This window comes from Portunus trituberculatus, chromosome 47, assembly GCF_017591435.1.
Source record: "Portunus trituberculatus isolate SZX2019 chromosome 47, ASM1759143v1, whole genome shotgun sequence".
Lineage (NCBI taxonomy): Eukaryota > Metazoa > Arthropoda > Malacostraca > Decapoda > Portunidae > Portunus > Portunus trituberculatus.
Window position 1 is genome coordinate 7384910 of NC_059301.1, and position 20639 is coordinate 7405548.

Genomic DNA, 20639 nt, shown 5'->3' on the forward strand with positions numbered 1-20639 from the left:
AAGCTATCATTTAGTTTTGTATAAAGTAATTGCAGCGTTGTTTATATTCTCAGTTGCCTATTTTTTTCTATAACACTCACTCAGTTGTCAGATCGCACCAGTTGACAGTGTTCGTTGACTGAAAGTTACTGATAGGGTGGAGAAAATGCACCAACAGTAATTTCCCTGCCTTCATTCTTAACCTCTCATGGAACTCTGCGGGCTGAACGTGCCATGGGAGGTGACTGTGTAAGAAAGCAAAAAGTATAGTGACATTTATTCATACAGTAAATATTCTTAGGTCCTGCATGCGTACTGGTGGTGTTGCTTTCATTATCTTCTTTATTAGAATTTGTCTGGCATTCAAAGTACCAACAGTCAATGACAATCACGTAACAAGAGGCAGTAGCAACAGAGAATAACAAGCACGTAACAACAGGGAGTAACAAGCATATAAAAACAGGCAGTAGCAACAGGGAGTAACAAGCACGTAACAACAGGCAGCAACAAGCACGTGGTCCATATACATATCAATCGTTGAAGTTTGTTAAAAATCGACAACAAAGGTGGAAAGTATTTGAAAGCAAGTCTGTATGTATGCCTGAGTCCCCCCAGAACACTTCCATTTAGTAGCAGTGCGGTTGTTGGTGGATACTGGATAGTGTATGAATGCATCGTAGTGGCTGAGTGATGGCTCCATACAAGAGAGAAGATGAGAAAAATCGTATCAAAACGTAATGCGTGCTTTGGAGTCCGAGGGGTCTCCAAACGCACGGGTTCGAATCCTGTCCACGATCCGAGTGTAGGTTGGGCTTCCTCACTCGGGGCAATGGTTTCCTAGCGGGTGGGCTTTGAGATAGGAGGTACCCCAAAAAATATCCCCTTTAGCCCATAAATTCCCGTGAAAAGCCCACATGGTATAAATAAAATAAAAAAAAAAAACACACACAACGCAAAGTAGAAATAAATTAGTCTCTGGATGGCGCTATGTAACGTGAAATTCTCGTGTAGTCTGTCTGTGTCTGCTCTAAAATGGCTCCCTGGGCTCAAAACATATTGTAGCTTATTGATGATATAATTTTGTGAATAATACTTGTTTTCTGATCAGTACACTTATCACAAGGACAGCTTATGGTTTTCCTCATGATCTGACAACCACGCATTCCTCCAGGACCCCACTCAGACCCAGACCCAAGAGCCACTTTAGACAGACTATAGTGCCCTTGCCAAGTGGGACACACAGTACACACATACACAGCTCGTCCTCGCTCCAGACCTTATGCGGCGGGATGAAGTATACTGGAGACGTTTTATGTGTAACCTCAAGGATGTATAATAATGTCGTGACCCGCCCATGACTGTACCCGTGTGTGTGTGTGTGTGTGTGTGTGTGTGTGTGTGTGTGTGTGTGTGTGTGTGTGTGTGTGTGTCAGTGGTAAAGACAAATGGACCAATACGAATGATGATATCCCAGCGTGTGTCAGTGATAAGAGGAATTCAAACGTTTTAGATAACTTACGAGTAATCAAAATAAACTCTTTAAAAACTAATAATAGCATAACTTTTCTTGGCAACCCAACATTTTACTCATCAAAATACTTAACTCCAAGCACAAGAAGACTTTAACTACTTGCATCTGTATTATCCTGTCTCTATAACTGGAGTCTAATCGTCACCTTCAACCAAACCAGTGTATCAAGTTGAAGTACAAAACGTTTACCCTTCAAAATATTTAACTCCAAGCACCAGAAGACTTTAAACTGCCTGCATCTTTATTATCCTTTCTCTTACTTTGGAGTGTAATAGTCACTTTCAACCAGACCAGTGTATCAAGCTGGAGTACAGGGCAGTGCAGTTGAGGCGTTCAGTTCGTGGAAGCATAAAGCAGTGTATGGTATGGAGGGGGCCGGAGATGCTGCGTCTGGCCGGCAAGTTTCCAGGAAAGAGACCCTTGAGAGTGGTGAGGGTGGGTGTTAGCATGCCATGATCGAGACAAGGAGGAGCATGGCAGAAGGATGGTTTACTACTCTCTCTCTCTCTCTCTCTCTCTCTCTCTCTCTCTCTCTCTCTCTCTCTCTCTCTCTCTCTCTCTCTCTCTCTCTCTCTCTCTCTCTCTCTCTCTCTCTCTCTCTCTCTCTCTCTCTCTCTCTCTCTCTCTCTCTCTCTCTCTCTCTCTCTCTCTCTCTCTCTCTCTCTCTCTCTCGTCTCACCATTCTTTAGTAGGGGAAAAATTTATGGTTGCATCCACTAAGACCAACAATTATGAACATTCTAATTGTGGGGTTTAGTTCTGTTCGTATCGCTTGTCCTTGTTAACTTACGTGTGTGTGTGTGTGTGTGTGTGTGTGTGTGTGTGTGTGTGTGTGTGTTATTTTTTTCTTTTTGTCTCTCTCATGATTATGTATAGTTGCCCTTTGACTTCACTTACCACGAAAGTCTTACAGCGAGTTAGGTTTGCAAGTAGATGTGAAGGTAATGAGAGGCTCTTTGATGACTGTAATACTGCTGTGGAGAGAGAGAGAGAGAGAGAGAGAGAGAGAGAGAGAGAGAGAGAGAGAGAGAGAGAGAAATTCGTTAAGTCAGTTTGTCAGTTAGTCAGCCAGTCTGTTAGTACCGTCAATTTGTTAGTCAATCAGTCATTCGATGAGTCAATTAAGCAGTAAGTCACTTAGTCAAATACCTAGTCCATCAATCAGTCAGCCAGTCCGCGTCTTAGTAGGTCAGTCAGCCAGTCTGTCTGTTAGTAGGTCAATCAGTCAGCCAACTTGCCAGTCAGCCTCAGGTCAGTCAGTCACTCTAGCAATCAACCAAACATCGTCAATCCGTGTCAGTTAATCAGAGAAGTCAGCAAGTCAAATTTACGCACAGACAGACAGACAGACAGACAGATAGATAGATAGATAAGAGAGGTCAACAGAGTGGCTGGGCTGGGCTGGGCTGGGATGAGATGGCATGGGTTGGGCTGGGCTGGGCTGGGCTGGGCTGGGATGTGATGAGAGGGCAGATGGGTAGGAAGACGAGCAGGTGTGTGGACAGACTCACCTGAGGAGAGAAAGGTGTGGAAGACAATTAGCCCTTCAGAAGCTGCCAAGGTGGACCACTTGTGAAGGATGCTGCCCTGCCCTCCTTCCCTCCTTCCCTCCTTCACTCCTTCCCTCCTTCCCCTTCACCATTCTCCCCTTCCCTCCCTCTCTACCCTCTTCCCTCCATCTCTTTCTCCCTCCCTACCCTCACCTTTGTACCTGTTTCTCTTTTCTTCTTTTCCTCCTTGTCCTCCATCTTCCTTTTCTTGTCTCCCTTCCTCCACCATTCTCCCCTTCCCTCCCTCTCTACCCTCTTCTCTCCACCTATTTCTCCCTCCCTGCCCTTACCTTTCATCTTCCATCTTCCTCTTCTTCTCTCTCTCTCTCCACTATTCTCCCCTTCCCTCCTTCTCTACCTTCTTCTCCCCACATAGTTCTCTTTTCTTCCTTCCCTCCTTTCCTCCTTTCCTTCCCCGTTTTCTCCACTCCTTTATTTATTTATTTTCTCTCTTTTCTCCTAATTTCTTCACTTTTTTTTCTCTTCCCTTTCTTCTTATCTTCTTCACTTTCCTCTTCTTCCTTCCTTCCTTCCTCCCTTCCCTCCTTTGCCTTTACCTAGTTATGTCTTCTCTTCCTTCTTCTCTTCCTTCTTTTACCTCCTTCTCCTTCCCTCCTTCCCTCCTTCCCTTTCCTTTACCTAGTTATGTCTTCTCTCCCTCTTTTTCTTCCTCCTGTTTTCCTTTTTTTCTTCATTTTACCTCCTTCCTTTCCTTCTCCTTCCTTTTCGTATTCTTTATTCTTGTTTATTTATATCTTTGTTTTTTTTTTTTTTCCTTCTTTCGTCCGTTATTACTTTTGTTCTTTCCATCTCTCATAAGTTTCTTTCTCCTTCATTTATTTTCCTTCCTTCCTTCCTTCCTTCCTTCCTTCCTTCCTTTCTCTATCCTTCCCTCCTCTCTTCGTTACTTTATCTCCTTGTTCTTTCCTTCTTTCCTTGTCCTTCTCCTTTTTTTATTCACTCATCCTTTTCATCTTATTCTATCTTGTTTTCCACATTTCCTCTCTTTTCCCCCTTCTTTCCTCACCTTTCTGTCCATTTCCCTTTGTTTTCCCTATTATTCATCCTATTTCTTCTTTCTCTCGTCTTTATCACCACCTTCTCCATCTCCTTTTTATTTATTTTTTTTCCATTTCCTTCGCTTTCTTCTTGCTTGTAATGTTCTCTCCTATAAAGTTCATATGCCCCTTTATTTATCCATTTTTATCTACACCTCACCACAGCGACGTAACTTGGAAGAGAGGCAGGAAAGGAGGAATACAGAAAGGAAGGATAAGGTTTAGAGAAGGGAAAGAGGGCGAAGAGGCGCAAGGCAGATGGGAAAGAGGGCAAAGAGAAGCAAGGCAAATGTAACACGCGCTGATAGAAACAGGAATAGAGGAATGCAGATGAAGTAACAGGAAAAATTGAAAAGAGAGAGAGAGAGAGAGAGAGTATTGAGGTTGGGGTTAACGTGGTGTGAGGGGAAAAAATAAAGAAGAAATTTGCATTCTTATATATGTAACGAGTGGGGAAACTTAGAAGAGGTGCTTACTCTCTCTCTCTCTCTCTCTCTCTCTCTCTCTCTCTCTCTCTCTCTCTCTCTCTCTCTCTCTCTCTCTCTCTCTCTCTCTCTCTCTCTCTCTCTCTCTCTCTCACACACACACACACACACACACACACACACACACACACACACACACACACACACACACACACACACACACACACACACACACAGTAGTAGTAGTAGTAGTAGTAGTAGTAGTAGCAGTTGCTGTTGTTGTTGTAATAGTAGTAGTAGTAGTTGAAAAGTAGTAATAGTAGTAGTTGTTGTAGTATGAGTAGTAGTAGTAGTAGTAGTAGTAGTAGTAGTAGTAGTAGTAGTAGTAGTAGTAATAGTAGTAGTAGTAATAGTAGTAGTTTTGTTAGAGTAATTTTAATGATCATAAGTAACAGGTGCAAAATTAGGAGCAGAAAGAAATGATGATAATAGAAATAATCGTAATAATCATCACTACCACCATCCTCACCACCACCACCACCACCACCACCACCACCACCACCACCGCCGCCACCGCCACCACCACCACCACCTGTCCTGACCCCGTGAGGAGGAGGAGGAGGAGGAAGAGGAGGCAGAGGCAGGGACAGAGTTCATCGCGATGATACCTCTTCAAGACCAGTTAACCCCGATGGTCCGCCTGAGTGTGGCTGCAATCACAGGAGCGATGGTTGGATAACCTTTGTGCCCGCCTGGTGGAGAGCGTGGCGGGGCGGGGGAGCGAGGCAAGGACCTGACCTATACAGATAGTATGACCTGATCTCACCGCAGCGACCTTGCCTCCTACCACTGCGCTCTCTTTCCTGTGCTTGTTTCTCTTTGTATGTAACTTGGTAGGGATGGTGGTGGTGGTGGTGGAGTTCATTATCCCACTCTACATGAGATGAATACCCACACCTCCATCATCGCCTTCGTCTGCATCGTCACATCATTTGCCACCCAAGTTTTATGGTCGAAATCTAAATTATCCTTTTCTTCCCGGCAGGTTTTGTAAGGTGGTGGTGAGTGTGACTTAGTAACTTCTATATGTTACTCAAAAAAAAAGGTTTTACTTTGTTTTATAGTTATCAGATAAGCGTGGGAAAAATATTGATTAATCGTAATGACGGTAATGTTAGGATGGATCTTATTACAGTCTTCTTATTAATACTTTAGTGGTTCTTTAAGTCTGCATTGATTTCTCCGTCACCTCTCGATGTCTCGCGACAACATCCTCCGTGTGGAGCAGCGCGAGCCGTTGGTATTTCTCAGTAGGTGGAGAGCACAGGTAGACACACAGAGATAATGTTGACCACCTAGATAATTAGTAGATAACTGCTAAGATGGTATATAGATAACTAAACAGCTAACAACTAATTAGGTATATAATTAGCAGGTAACTAGCTAGATAACCAACAGATGATTATTCATATAGATAGAACGTAACTTGCTGCCTAGTAAGCAGATAGCCAGCTGTGTGGAAATTTGCATAGGAACGATGAATTTAGCGTCAGTTTCAGCAACATCCTCAAAAAGCCATCATTTCTTCAAACACAGGGAAGAATTTTTATTTTCTCTATAGCTTCTGAATTTAAGTTGCTTGGTGTGGCAATACATAACTCCTTAAAGGACCCCATACTACCATTCCTATTTACCTAACCTTCGCCTCTCCTCCCTCGCTCCGCTCCACCTCCCCACGCCCACGCCCTATGAGAGAGGACCAACACGCACCATCCCTTGCTAAACTCGTTACCGTCTGTCCGTAATTCTCTGATCATCATTACACACTTCGTAAACCTTGCCTCCTCCTCCTCCTCCTCCTCCTCCTCCTCCTCCTCCTCCTCCTCCTCCTCCTCCTCCTCCAACACTCCCAGCAGTGGGAAGGAATGAGATAGGATAATTGTGGAAAGAGAAAGGAAGAGGTACAAAGTTGGATAGGACAAAAGGAGATGCAATCAGAGAGAGAGAGAGAGAGAGGGGTGGTAGGATGGGGGAGAGGGGTCACACCAGGTAGCTATGCAGAGGGCAGGGGAGGGAGGTGAAGGTCAACGAAGATTATACGTTCCTACCGCTAATCTTTCTTTTTTTCTCTCTCTCTCTCTCTTTCTTTTTATTTTACCTTTTGCTTTAAAGATTTGATACTTTTTTTCTTTTATTTGTCTTTCTTGTTACCGCTTCTGCTGCTGTTGTTATTGTTACTGTTAGTGTTATTCTTACTTCATCAATATATATTTATACTACTACTACTACTACTACTACTACTACTACTACTACTACTACTACTACTACTACTGTTGTGTATTATAGAATGTAAAGGTGAAGAATGCTTATAGTACTTAGTCAGAGTCAGCAATTTATAATCTAACCTTAATAATAAAAAAAGTTTGGGGTCATCGTAATTTTCGTCAATTTTTACGTCATTTTTATCTAATATTCGTAGACCTTTCCAATTGTTTCGATGTTCACTTTTCGATGGTCAGCCTCTCTCTCTCTCTCTCTCTCTCTCTCTCTCTCTCTCTCTCTCTCTCTCTCTCTCTCTCTCTCTCTCTCTCTCTCTCTCTCTCTCTCTCTCTCTCTCTCTCTCTCTCTCTCTCTCTCTCTCTCTCTCTCTCTCTCTCTCTCTCTCTCTCTCTCTCTCTCTCTCTCTCTCTCTCTCTCTCTCTCTCTCTCTCTGTCCAGACTCAGCATCACCGATCCTCCGTTGGACGTATTTGAAAACATTTGCTTGTTACTTGTTCTTCGCTTTCTTGTTCCTGTCGGTGCTCGGAAAGAAAGTATCTCTCTCTCTCGGAAAAAGAAACAGTTTTTGCTAGGAAATAAAGTATCAAGAAAAAAAGTAACAATACTAATTTCATTACGGAAAAAAAGTAACAGTGGTTAATTTGACCATAATGTACACAAATTAAAAACATGAAATAAATTTAAAACCACAAATTAAAAAGAGGTCATTCTTGAAGATAAGTAAAAAAGTAAAAAACAATGGTCATTCTTGAAGATAAGTTTAAAAACAATAAATATTCCTGTCACCTCTGCCTCCTCTCGTATTTTTTCTACTAAGACAACAATAAACTCAGATGTGCGCCGTCAAAGGTTAAGAGGATGGCCACGACTGGAGAGAGTGAATTGTGTGATAAAAGCACTGAATGAGAGAGGAATTACTTTGTAGATAGTAAGAGTGACTGCGTGGTGGAGGTGAATGGAGAGCGACAGTGGTGCGTGGTAATGATGCTGTCTCGTCCATCCTTGGGAGAGTTTGTGGGCGAATCCAGTAAGGTATATAGATAAAGTTCGGATGCGAGGATGTAAAATTATACTCTTAAGTTCATTTTTATTTGTCTGTGTCAAAATAAATGCCAGTTCAGTCAAGATTTCAAGAAACACTTTAGAATCGTTGTCAGTTTGTCTGCCGTTCTCATCACCTCAGCCTCAAATTGTATGGTCATAACAGGTATTGACGTGTGTGCTGTGGTTAACCTTTGAACTGCTGATGACAATACATAGTTTTTATATTAATTATAATTGCCTTGAACCATTTTGCTTTGGGAAAATTAAGCTAAAGGTGCTCGAAGAGTTTAACTTCATGATTACTTCTTGTTGTCTGTGCTTTGCAAAACCATCTGTGAAGTGTAAACTTAGACCAGTCACATTAGTTTGAGGCGAAGACACAACAGTAGAAGTGTTGTGCATAATGGTGTTTAGAAAGTCATCATTGTTTTTTTTTTTTTTTTTTTTTTCTTTCGAGTTTTTGTATTGGCCTCGAGTCGCCCCGGTCAAAAATTAAACAGTCACATTTATACTAACAATAAAACTTTCCGCCGCTTGACGGGTGGGTTGGTCAGTGTTACTTGGTGTGGTGCGGGACGGTTAGGAAAGGCTTCACTGTTTCTCCTTTCACTCTTCCTGTTAACCAGTGAAAAAGTTCAGTGCGCTCTCCTCATAATACCGCCGCCGCGCCACACTGTGTCGGGTTCTCCACTTCTTACGCCAAGTGCAGCAGCGTGTCAGTCACTCAAAAACTTCACCTTAAGCTCTATAGTGGGGCTGGTAGCGTGGGGAGGGGACCGCACCCAAGGCGAAGGGCTGGTGTTTGTTGGTGGTGAGGTAGTAGGTGCCCTCCAGGCTGCAGGGAAAGGGAAACAAATCACTTTAAATCAATAGGCAAGTACAATAGAAAACTCTGCCTGTTGAATTATGAGGGAAACTGTTATTCAGTCTAAAATTATTTGATTGGCGTGATTAGTGTGATTGAAAACAACCTTTGTTGTTAACCACATCAATATCCATAATGCTAATCGGCCAGAGATATTAACACAGGGCTATGTCTCGCGTTATTCACTTGCAATAAATCCATAATTTGTTTTCTTTACGTCAATCACCAAAGCTAAGCTGCACGCATCATTTCCTGCTGATGTTTGCTTCAAACAATCATCAGCTCACAAATCCAATCGCAGCCGAATCCACCTAAAGCCCCACTCCCTCCACCACCCACCCTCACCTGCGATCCACGTGGAAGCCCATGTTGAGGCAGCCCTGACCACAGGCATTGCAGACGCCCTTCGTGTACGTGGTCCAGTCGCTGCAGGGCTGAGACACAAAGGCGGGCGTGCCGTTGATGCTTTCTATCCAGTACTTGTGTGACTTGCCGTGACTGCACCCACCTGCCGGAGACAGTGGCGTCACGACAAAGGGAAAGTAGATTGTGGGAAGAAACAAGCAAAGGAAGAAAGAAAAAAAAATAAGAGGAACAAAACAACGGAAAATAGAAGAGAGGAGTATATATGAATGAATATGATAAAATAAAGAAAATGGGAAAGAAAATGTGAAAAGTTTGAAGGAAAAAGAGGAAACAAAAATATGTTCTTCGAAGTCCTCTAAAAGAACAAAACTAAAGGCACACAAGACTCAATTCTTTCATTAACTAGTCGTTCCTGAAGAGCCAAGGGACACGAGACACGACGCACACTGAAGCATCAGCGGCCACCAAGCAGCACTCACCCGTCAGCAGGTCCATCCAGCTGCCTCCAATGGTGCAGCCCGGCTGGTGCTTCCCGCCGTTGGGGAAGAAGTCCACGTGACCAATCTTGTCCTTGAGCCCCACGCAGCCCTGTCGCAGGAGGGAGAGAACAGTTTGGTGACGAGGGCGAGGTGATAAATGACGGGATAGAAATGTAAAGGATAACATTGCCAGAGATATGAATAAACGTAGTAAGGAGTTGCATAACGAGGACAGAATAAACAAAAGCCACAGGAAAAGAAGGGGAATTGAGAGAGAAGCAGGGTGAACGAAGAAAAAAAAGAGGAAAAAGGAGAAATAATAAGATAACGGAAAAGAAGGAAAGCAGTCAATATAGTAAATGAAAGAAAGAAAAATAAGGAAAAGGTAGCACGATAAAATGAAAAAGCATAGAAAAGTAGAAAAGGTATAGAATTACAGGAACTAGAATGATAAACTGTGCCTGGCGTTGTTCCCTTACAGTAATAAAACATTTTTATTGAGATATTGAGGCCTTTGTTCAATCTCATTACACTTATTATTGTGATTAGATGGCTATTTAATTATCCTCTTCCATGCACGAGATTCCTGGAGAGTGCCATTTTTTTTGTCTTTGTATCTTTGGCCTTGCATGTTAAAGATCAAATCACAGGCATAATGATGAAGACTAGCACAACCAACTCTCCCCGCCGTCGTGTCAAGGCAATATGTCCATCCTATGCTAACTAACTCCCCATGTTCCACCGATCCATCCCCCCGCCACACAGCAGTCCCTCCTTACCGCCAGCATGCCGCCGCCGTTGGTGTGAATGATCTGCACGAAGTCTGCGTCGCTCTTATCGAGGCGAGACAATTCCGGGTCGTTGTAAAACCAGGGGCCGGCTGGGTCCATGCCTGGCGTGTGGAGGAGAGAGGTGAGAGCGACAGGGAGAAAGATGATGTTCATTTTGTAAGGGAGGAACTGGTGGAGTGAGGAAGAGATTTGTTATTAGTGGATGAGATATCTGGTGGTGGTGGCGGTGTACAGGTTGAGCTGTGACTATGGATGGGGACTGACACGTTTGTCTCATGACTTCTCTTAAAAGTATTTGTGTAACGGAGTAGAAAAATAAACTGAATAAATCGGAGATTTTTGAGGCAGAGTTGCAGAGTGTACCAGTGACAGGAATTAAAGAAATTATGATTAACTCTGGCATTTGTTGAGTGAACAGAATATGAGTAAGAGTGATATGTAGTTCAGTTCAATTGATGAAGTGCCAAAGATTGCCTTTGTAAAGAGACCTCAGATGCCCATCGTTAGAAAGACGAACCTGTAATGAAGGGAAGGCGGAAGTTTTTAAGGTTTTGTCCAATGGCGCCCGCCACATGAGCCCCGAGGGAGTGTCCGGCGACCTGCACCCCAGCCGCCTGCATTCCCGCCGCCTCGTGCAGCCAGTCCAGCAGGTGTGCGGTGAGGTTACCCACCTGACGCCACACACCACAGGCGTTAGTTGTTAATCATTATTTATCTTTTTTTTTATTAAGTTTTCTTCGTTTCACCTAGTTATAGTATACTTGGCCTTAACTGTAATCTTTTTTTGTTCTTTCTCTCAGTATAAGAAAAACATTGGCATTGTTCGTTTTCCGATTTTAGTCCCTTAAGGTAGATATTGATTTTGTTTCTATTCTTCTCTCTTACTGTCCTATTTTGTGTGTGTTTCTGTTTCGTTTGTGTTTGCTCCAAATCTCTCTCCTCTGCATCCTTCTCCCTAAGTGATCTGTTTAGCTGTTCCTGTACTGCAGCAGCTAACACATTTCTCCAAAAGTCAGCTTCAAAGGTGTCCTCATTCTCTCATGGGGAACAAAGCAACAAGATAGAATCTCACCTGCGGCACGTGCTTCACTGCTGACGGGTACCAGGGCGCCACGGCCAGCCTGCCCCACTCCACCGAGATCACGTTGTATGAGCCCAGCTTCAGCAGCTCTGGAGGTGTGACAGAGGCGATGCGTCACAACAAGGGAAGCATAGTGGGAAGGTGCGATGACCATAATGAACGTGACTAACAAAGCTATTATAGCCTAAAAGAATCTTAATACGATTTAAAATAATATGCCTATAATGTTATGAAGGGAGAAAGAAATGACGGCTTGTATTATACATCAGAATTATATCGCTTTCAACATTACATTGAAAGTGACAAGGTTCCGTTGGCATTACGTGTGTTCTGTGGTCTCATCAAGGCACCACTCACCTGTCTTGGCCTCCACCGGCCAGCCCTCGTAGCCGTGGTTGGAGAAGCCGTGCACCACCACCACGGTTGGGTCATTGCCGTTGAAGTGACCCAGGCTGTTGAGGTCGCCTATCTTCAGCGTCTGGTACTCGTCATCGCCAGCATTATTACTGCAAAAACATGAAGAAAGACAATAAATAATCAGTGCCAGCCTCAATGTGAAGGCGTTGTGTTGCATAACCTCGCGTGTTGCTGTGTATTGCCGTCGTCGTGTCGCTAAATCGTGTGCTTTCTATGCTCCCCACCCACAAGCAATAGCCTCAGGTGTCTCCTCAGGCCAGGGTGTCCTCACCTGGTCCACAACAGGAAGCGGACGTCCTCCAGGGAGGCACGAGGTGCATGCTGGGGGACGTGGCGGGTCACGTGCCAGGGGGCGCGGTCTGAGGCGTATTGGGGAACGTACTGGTGTCCTTGATGAGGTACGTGTCTGGGGACGTGCTGGGGAACATGGAGGGCATGTCCAGGGACGCGTGGAACATGCTGGGGGGCGGCGGTGACGGCGGTCATCGCTCCCGCTGTGGATGAGAGTGTACATGTGTCTCTACAGAAGTCTGGTGTTATACAAAGTGAAAGTGATAATATGACATGTCACCCAAAACATTGCTTCTGTAACAGAAGACAAATTTCAGGTCAACCAGAGTCATTACAGCTGTCTCTAACGTTTACACTTACAGTACATATCATCTCTAGACTGAAAAACATAGAGCCCTGGAGACCGTTTAACTCACCCAGGAGCAGCAGCAGCGTCGAAACCATTCTGACGTGAGACTCGAGCGGCGTGATGACTGTCAGCTACCTTGACTGACCTCTGCTGCCTCCTCCAGTGTTCCTGGCACAGTGAGTGGTCTCTTCGGCAGCCTCCTCGGGGTTAAATCCTGTCGGCGGCGAGTGTTATTGCATGCCGGGAGTGCCCCACAACACGCCACCTCTTCACCTTATCTCCAAGCCTGGGAACGCTGCAGATGACACACCCCACTTGGTACTACTGCTGCTAATAATAATAACACTACTGATTTTGTAACACGAAGGCTGTCGAGCGTCTTTAGGGTGTTGATAAGGTGAAGACCAACACGGTTACTGTCCCGAGGCACATGACTTGTTAATGATAGTACGTGATAATGCGCCATAGTCTTGTTAGTTTGGTGACCACTGTTGTATGAAAGTTTTGGAAAAATTATAATAAAGAAGAGTGTGTGAACGAGTCTTTTTTTAGTTTCTCTTTCACATAAACACTTTTTTCTTTTTCTTTTCATCTTTAGTTGCTTTTCATAAATCTAACTTAGCAAAAGTAATCCAGTACACTCAAACCTAACCCAACTAAACATACCATAACTTAAGCTAATCTAACCTAACCTTCTTTTATCATTCTAGCTAACCTAACCTTCATTTTATAATCCTTTACTTTTCACAAACCTTTACACTCTTCACTCCGACAGTTTCCTCGGCGTCCTGCTGTCCATCGCTCTCCTGACACACCACTGTAATATCTCATAATTCAGATGATTATTATTCTTTCCACCTGATTGATATTTTGGGATTGCATTCTTAATCTTCTTTGCGTCTTGCCTCGCCTCCATTGAGCATCATCTATTCGTGGTTTTCAAGAGTATTTGAGGACTGTCATTAAATGCAAAAAAGCGTTCAGTGTGATTTCTGAAAAAAAAAAAAAGATAGGCATGCTAGACTATATATCTGTACACCTGGGTGGAATTTTTTTTTTTTTTTTTTTTTTTTTTTTTTTTTTTTTTGTGGCCTTCAATAGTAGTATTCGTAAGAGAACGAAGTGATTCAATGACCTTCGACTACCGAGAGGCAGGAAGATGGTGAGATGGTCGTTGTTGTAACACTTAATATTAGACTTGTTCCGGTAATAAGCAACACCTTATTACCGCATTACTTATCCATTTTTACTCTTAACATTCTTTGTTGTCCAGAGAGAGAGAGAGAGAGATGTATTGTTGTTTATAATATTAATATGCGCAAGGAAATTTTCGTAGTTTTTATAACAGCAGCTCAGTCTTTTCTAATTACTAGCTGGAAGACTTAAAACAAGCCATGGTTTTTTTTCTCTCTCTCTTTTTTTTCAGGATGATAGTAGCATGATTTGTACCTCCCCAGCACTGTACATTATCAGTCATTATATACGTTACCGGAAATTAATGTGCGAAAAATTACGGATTACTTTCAAGCATAAAAAGATGTAACTCCACGAGTTTGTACTGCGGTGACTGACTGAGGACCACCTGCACCACGCACAGTACCTGCGTACAGGTGGGAAATGTGCCACCGGGACACACTTCAATGATAGACGCAACAATAAACATGGCATCGTGTGTCCTTGAGGCCACGTGAGCCGAGTGTCCTGCGTGTGATTCTAAGACGAAACGGACAGAAATAACCAAGGTTTTTAAGTAATTTCTATTTGATTTTCGTGAAAATAATATCTTATAGTACTGTGTATGGTATTTAGAACAGAATGATGTACGTGGATAGTAAAATTAATGATAAAAAGTGAATATACATATCTGTACAGAATACGCCTTTATTATTATGTCTTTGAGGTGGTGTTTCCCTCCCTGTAAATGGTGCTTAGAGTCCGGAATACTTTGGCTTACCTTGGCTTCGAGGTGTATCTTCTGATGGCCAACTGTTTTGTAAGCTTCTTTCACCACGAACAAATGAATTAAGACTTTTTGGTTTGAGAACTGAATTACTTGATCTCATTACCTCACTAACCATTCCCTCACCATCACTTGTCCTGCTTACTGCTGCTGCTGTTGCTTTATATTTTTGTCTGCTTAAATTCTGTTTGTTATCTAGTCCTTACCTGCAGCTCATCTTCTTTTTTCTTCCTCCAGACACTCCAGGCAGCTGCAGAATGACGGAGGGAGAGATAGACCTACCTTCCTTCTATACTGGGCAACAAACGACAAACAGGATAAGGCAAGTCTTCGATAGTTTGCTTTCTAGTTTGCAGTAGTAGCTATGGCAGGTGGGTGGAAGAGGAGGAGGAGGAGCTCTTGTTGAGACCGAAAATTAAAACTTGCATCGTCAACATTCCCTTCACCTTGACTGCATTCCATTTGCTTCCCAGCTCATCTTGAATTCTTGGCTCCTTAATGTTTGCAAAGAGAACGAGGCACAATTTATAAGTCTCTGGGGCAACTACTAAAACCAGAGGATGCTTATCTCAAGTGACGGATTGCAGTTAACCTCAGATGGATAAGTGAGACTTGGGCGCCTCCACGATGCGGTGAATGCCCATTAAAGAAAAAATAAGAAAATAAATACTAAAAACGAAACAACTTTGAGTCGAAGGGCAATACCAATGGCGTCATAGTATGATAATAAAGCTGCTGCTCTGTTTATGGTAATCTCAAGTTTTGTTATTTCAATGTGTACAGTATAAAGAACAAGTTTGAGTAGTTAGAGGAAATCGTGTGTTTGGAAAAGTATAATGCTATCTGGCTGACAATCGTGGACCAATACATCCGACAGATAAATATTAGAAATCGATCAGTGTAATTAGTGGTGTTCATCAAGGATCATGAGTGGGGCCTGTTCTGTTTATTAATAGAAATCAGTGACGTAGATGAAATAATCAAATAAACTGCCAAAATTTGCTAATATTGACGAACTAACACAATGATAAGTTTTTTTGAGGTGATATCGATGCTCTCATTAAAAGGTACAAAAAAATGGCTCATCAATTTTATTAAATGCCCTATTTCATATCAGAAATGACAATTCAAAGGTGAATCATACAAAGGCAATGTCCCTGTAAATGTGTGAATACAGGGATAAAAAAAAATGTAGACACTGTAGTTTCAACTCCTCTAAAACTGAAGGCGTTGAAATCGTCAACACATAAGTAGATTTAATTTGAATATCTTTTATTTTTCGAATTCGAGAAAATCACTTTAGTGCTTTGCGAAACTGTACCCCATTTGAATATTCCCCGGATCATTCTTTATATATGAGAAGTCACAGCAATCGAAGTATTTTTATTTTGGGTGTTTGGAAGTAGAGATCATCATTACAACGTTTTCTTGCATTTATTTCGTATTCAAGTTCCTGTGTTGTCCTTGAATCAGCGCTGATTTTCGCTTGTACGAACAATAAAACTTGCCGCTACACTGGCCTCGTTGTCGCCTCATGGGTGGATCGGTCTTTGTTACTTGGTGCTGGTGTGGGACAGTTTGGGGAAAGCTGAGCTGCTCATCTTTTCACTCTTTCTGATGGCCAACGAAAGACAAGGGTCCGCTCTCCTCACAATACTTGTACTGCCGCCGCGTCCCACCGATGCCTCCGCCAAGTGCAGCAGCGCGTCAGTCACTCAAACACTTCACCTTCAAGATCCATAGTGAGGCTCACAGTGCAGGAAAGACGTCGCCCATAGCGAAGGGTGGGTACGTGTTGGTTTCGAGAAAGTAGGTGCCCTGCAATCTGCGGGAAAGAGAAAAGACATTACTTTAATTCTCCAGACAAATATTCTAAGAACATTTGCATGATGCTTCCCGAAGAAGACTAATTTATGCGAAAAGATTTTGATTAGCATGTGACTGCGACTGAAGGTGGCCATTATTACTGCACAGTCTACCCTCGCTTCCAACCGTGTGTAATGAATGTGGTGAGCTCAAGATCTTAAAAGCAGGACTATGTATTTCATCATTCATTTGTATGATAAGAGCTCATTGTTTTCTCTGATCCAGACACCTGACCTGCAGAGTGAAGCAAGGCAAGAAATAAGTAACTGTAGTGATCAAAACTCAACTCAAAATTAGCCGACATTATTTTCAGATCTTATAATAGATTGGAGCATGAAACTTCATTACAAAATATAAAGGCACCAGCATATTGATTTGCTCCAGACACGTGACTGGAGAGCAGCAAAACACTGCGTCATACAAATCCTTCTCCAGGCCAACCCACAGACAGCACCGCGCCCCTCACCTTCGGTCCACGTGGAAGCCCATGTCGAGGCAGCCCTGACCACAGGCATTGCAGGCGCCCGTCATGTAAGTGTTCCCAGTCACTACAGGGACGAGATACGAAAGCAGGCATACCGTTGATGCTTTCTATCCAGTACTTGTGTGATTTGGCGTGACTGCACCCACCTGCCGGAGAGACCGGCGTCATGATAATGCATGCGGCGATTGGAAAAAATAATAATTAAAGAAATAGGTGAGAGATAGTGTTTATAACAATGAAGAAAGGAACGCAAAGAAGAAAGATATGGAACAAAATGAAAGACAAGAAAGAAAAGAAGGAACAGAGAAAGAAAGATGGCAGAAAGTAATGAAACTGCTAATTATAAAACTAGGCACAAAAAAACACAAGAAAGTCATCGGGTTCCCCACGTCAGCCAGTCACTCCTCAGGAGCCAAGGGACACGAGACAGGAGGTGCAGCGGCCACCAAACAGTACTAACCAGTCAGCAGGTCTATCCAGCTGCCTCCGATGGTGCAGCCCGGCTGGTGCTCCCCGCCGTTAGGAAAGAAGTCCACGTGGCCGATGTTGTAAGTGAGCCCCACGCAGCCCTGTCGTGGGAGAGAAAACAGTTAAGTTGCGTTACGAGAGCCGAGGTGAGCCGGAGTATTGGGAACAGATTATAAGAATTGTAAAAGAAAAAAAAGCAACTTTACGTTACAAGACGAAATTTGGGGAAAAGAAGAGAAATGCAATAAATTGAAATGAATGGAAAAGACGTAAAAGAGAGATGGTGAATGGTAAATTGAAAAGAAGAAGCAAAGGAAATTACAACGAAAGGAGAGTGAAGAAAATCGTTAGATAAAAAGAAAAGAAGATAACGAGAAATCTAGAGGTACAGAGGTACAGTAAAGTATAAGTGGAAAATATGAAAACGAGAAATGTGTTAGATGGGAAAGGGAAAGAAAAAAAATATTGAAAATAAACTAAACGAAAATATTAACTAACTTCCTCATATCTATTACATTAATGGTCAAGGAGCCCTTTCAGGAGGCCGCCATGACGTGCTGTGCCAGGCGTGTTGCTGCCTCCCTCCTGCACACACTCCAGACGCCGGTGCAGGGAAGTGATGGATTGTTTTGAGGAACCAGAAACTGGCACAGTATACTCCTCATTGAAAAAAATATATACGGAATCTATTATAACTCCTAGCTCTGAATTACGAGAAGATTGATACTTATTCTGTATTTCCTTCCTGAATTTGGAATCTCTACTAAGTTGGTTTCTCTCCCTCTAAGATATTGGTCTTTCACAGGAAGGTGTTCAAATTGATCTCCTTTATAGACAAACATTTTGGAGAACACTGAATCAGCGGATCTTATTTTTGTAGCTCATATCATCCTTGACTAGCCTCTCTCACACTTAGCTAAAGTGTAATAGATATAAGAAGATAGATTATTATATTTCAACCATTTCGTCAGCTGCGCAAGGTCTATCCGCCACGTCGATGCAATTTACGTATTACACACCACCACACAGTAGCGCCTCCTTACGTCAAGAATACCGCCGGCGTTGGTGTGGATGACCTGCACGAAGTCTGCGTCGGTCTTGTCAAGGCGAGAAGATTCCGGGCTTTCGGTGAACTCCGGGGCGGCTGGGTCCAGGCCTGGCGTGCGGAAGAGGTGAAATAGGTGAGATTGCCCGACAGTAAGAAAAGTTACGATAAGCATGGAAGGGAACTGCGTGTTGAAGTGACCGAGGAAGAACACCTGTCACAAAAGTTGAGTATCATCTGAATTGGTGGATGGGACAGACTTGCGATGCTAATAGCGGAGTTGTAGGGAAAACAGAGCCGTTATTAAAGATGAGGCTACCATGTGTCCTAAAATTGTTATCTTAAAATTGCCAAGTCAGAGTTGAAAATTTAATCAACTAAAGCCGCAGAGTTTTCCAGTGAAAGAGTTGGAAATTCGAATTAGTTTTGTTTAGCTCAAGCATTAATGATGTGTGCAGAACACGAGTATAGCAAGACTTAACATGGAACAGTTCAAATGGACGGGAGCGTTGCCTTTGTAAAGAGACTTAAGATGCCCATCGTTAGAAGGACGAACCTGTGATGAAGGGAAGGCGAAAGTTTTTAAGGTTTTGTCCAATGGCGCCCGCCACGTGAGCCCCGAGGGAGTGTCCGACGACCTGCACCTCCGCCGCCTGCATCCCCGCCGCCTCGTGCAGCCAGTCCAGCAGGTGTGCGGTGAGATTACCCACCTGACGCCACGAACCACAAGCGTTAGTTTTTAGTTCATAGGGCTATTTGTGTGTGTGTGTGTGTGTGTGTGTGTGTGTGTGTGTGTGTGTGTGTGTGTGTGTGTGTGTGTGTGTATGTATGTATGTATGTATGTATGTATGTATGTGGGACTGCCGTGATACAGTGGAACCATGCGCACTTAGGGATCGTGGGGTCCCCAAGCTCACAGGTTTGAATCCTGTCCACGGTCCTTGTGTAGGAAGGGCTTTTACTCGGAATAACGGTTCACTAACGGGCTTTCAAATAGGAGGTAACCTACCCAAAATACCTCCTCTAAGTTCATAATTCTTATGAAAATCCCACATTGGAGTGGTGGCGCATCAGCGTGGCCACGGGCACCAAACTACATTGTGTGCCCATAACTACACTCCACATTGTGTGTGTGTGTGTGTGTGTGTGTGTGTGTGTGTGTGTGTGTGTGTGTGTGTGTGTGTGTGTGTGTGTGTGTGTGTGTGTGTGTGTGTGTGTGTGTGTGTGTGTGTGTGTGTGTGTGTGTGTGTGTAAGCAAAAATAATGCATTACCTCCCTTATGCAACTTATAGACACCGCAAATCTAAATTCAATGCAAAAGTTTTCTTCTTCATGCCACAAATGTCAAATTGAAAAGATGTGACGACGTCTAATTTTTTATGTGCAATGTCACCCATAAGTTCGAATCTCACCTTCGGGACGTTATTCACCGCTGATGGGTACCAGGGCGAGACGGCCAGCCTGCCCCACTCCACACAAATCACGTTGTAGGAACCCAGCTTCAACAGCTCTGGAGGTGTGGCAGAGACGATGTGTCACGGCAAGAGAAGCACAGCAGGGCAATGCTCAGGACAGTTACGGGTAGATACGGTGTTCATAATAAACATGAGGAATATGCGACTTTAGAAACCGGTAATGACGCTAAGGAAATGTGTCAAATTTAAAGGAAGATGTCCAGGCTATGGCCTACAAAAATAGAATAAGAAACAGGCAGCCTGTACTGGAGTCCTGCATTACCACCTTCCTCTCGCTAAGTGATATCAGCTAAAGCCACAAAGTCTTGCTGGCATCGCGAGTGTTCTGTCCTCCCACCAAGGCACCACCCACCTGTCTTGGCTGTCACCGCCCACCCCTTGTCACCGTGGTCGCCGAAGCCGTGCACCACCACCACGGTTGGGTCATTGCCATTGAAGTGACCCAGAGTGGTGAGATCGCCTTCCTTCAGCGTTTGGTACTCGTCATTGCCAGCATTATTACTGCCGCCAGGGTAAAGGAAGACAATCGTTTAGTATTTCTATGCGTAAGTGTTGCGTTTCCTGACACCCAGGTCTTACTGTACATTGCCGTGTCCTCACCTCGTCCACAGCAGGAAGCGAACGTCCTCCAGGGAGGCGCGGGACCCGTCCTGGGGGACATGGCGGGACACATCCCATGGGGTGAGATCAGATACATGCGGTGGAACGTACTGGTGGCCATGACGGGGCATTTGTACGGGGACGTGCTGGAGAACACGGAGGGCGTGTCCAGGTGCGTGTAGGGCGTGCTGGGGGGCGGCAGTGACGGCGGTCATCGCTCCCGCTGTGGATCAGA

At 43.8% G+C, this 20639-nt stretch overlaps 2 protein-coding genes across 2 annotated transcripts; both read right to left on the bottom strand.

The window, feature by feature from the left end:
- Positions 1-7898: 7898 nt before the first annotated feature.
- Positions 7899-12732, bottom strand: LOC123498009 (pancreatic lipase-related protein 2-like). Its single transcript, XM_045245081.1, has 9 exons — positions 12574-12732; positions 12138-12360; positions 11807-11955; positions 11441-11538; positions 10886-11039; positions 10357-10469; positions 9578-9686; positions 9078-9240; positions 7899-8702 (listed from the first exon to the last, which is right to left on the bottom strand). Exons 1-9 carry the CDS (start codon positions 12599-12601, stop codon positions 8606-8608), a joined length of 1134 nt encoding a protein of 377 aa, XP_045101016.1. The 5' UTR covers positions 12602-12732; the 3' UTR covers positions 7899-8605.
- A 2810-nt stretch (positions 12733-15542) lies between these two features.
- Positions 15543-20592, bottom strand: LOC123498011 (pancreatic lipase-related protein 2-like). The gene is made up of 8 exons (XM_045245085.1): positions 20405-20592; positions 20157-20305; positions 19742-19839; positions 18886-19039; positions 18328-18440; positions 17277-17385; positions 16799-16962; positions 15543-16291 (listed from the first exon to the last, which is right to left on the bottom strand). The coding sequence occupies exons 1-8, from the start codon at positions 20533-20535 to the stop codon at positions 16178-16180; spliced, it is 1032 nt and encodes a 343-aa protein (XP_045101020.1). The 5' UTR covers positions 20536-20592; the 3' UTR covers positions 15543-16177.
- Between the last annotated feature and the right edge of the window lie 47 nt (positions 20593-20639).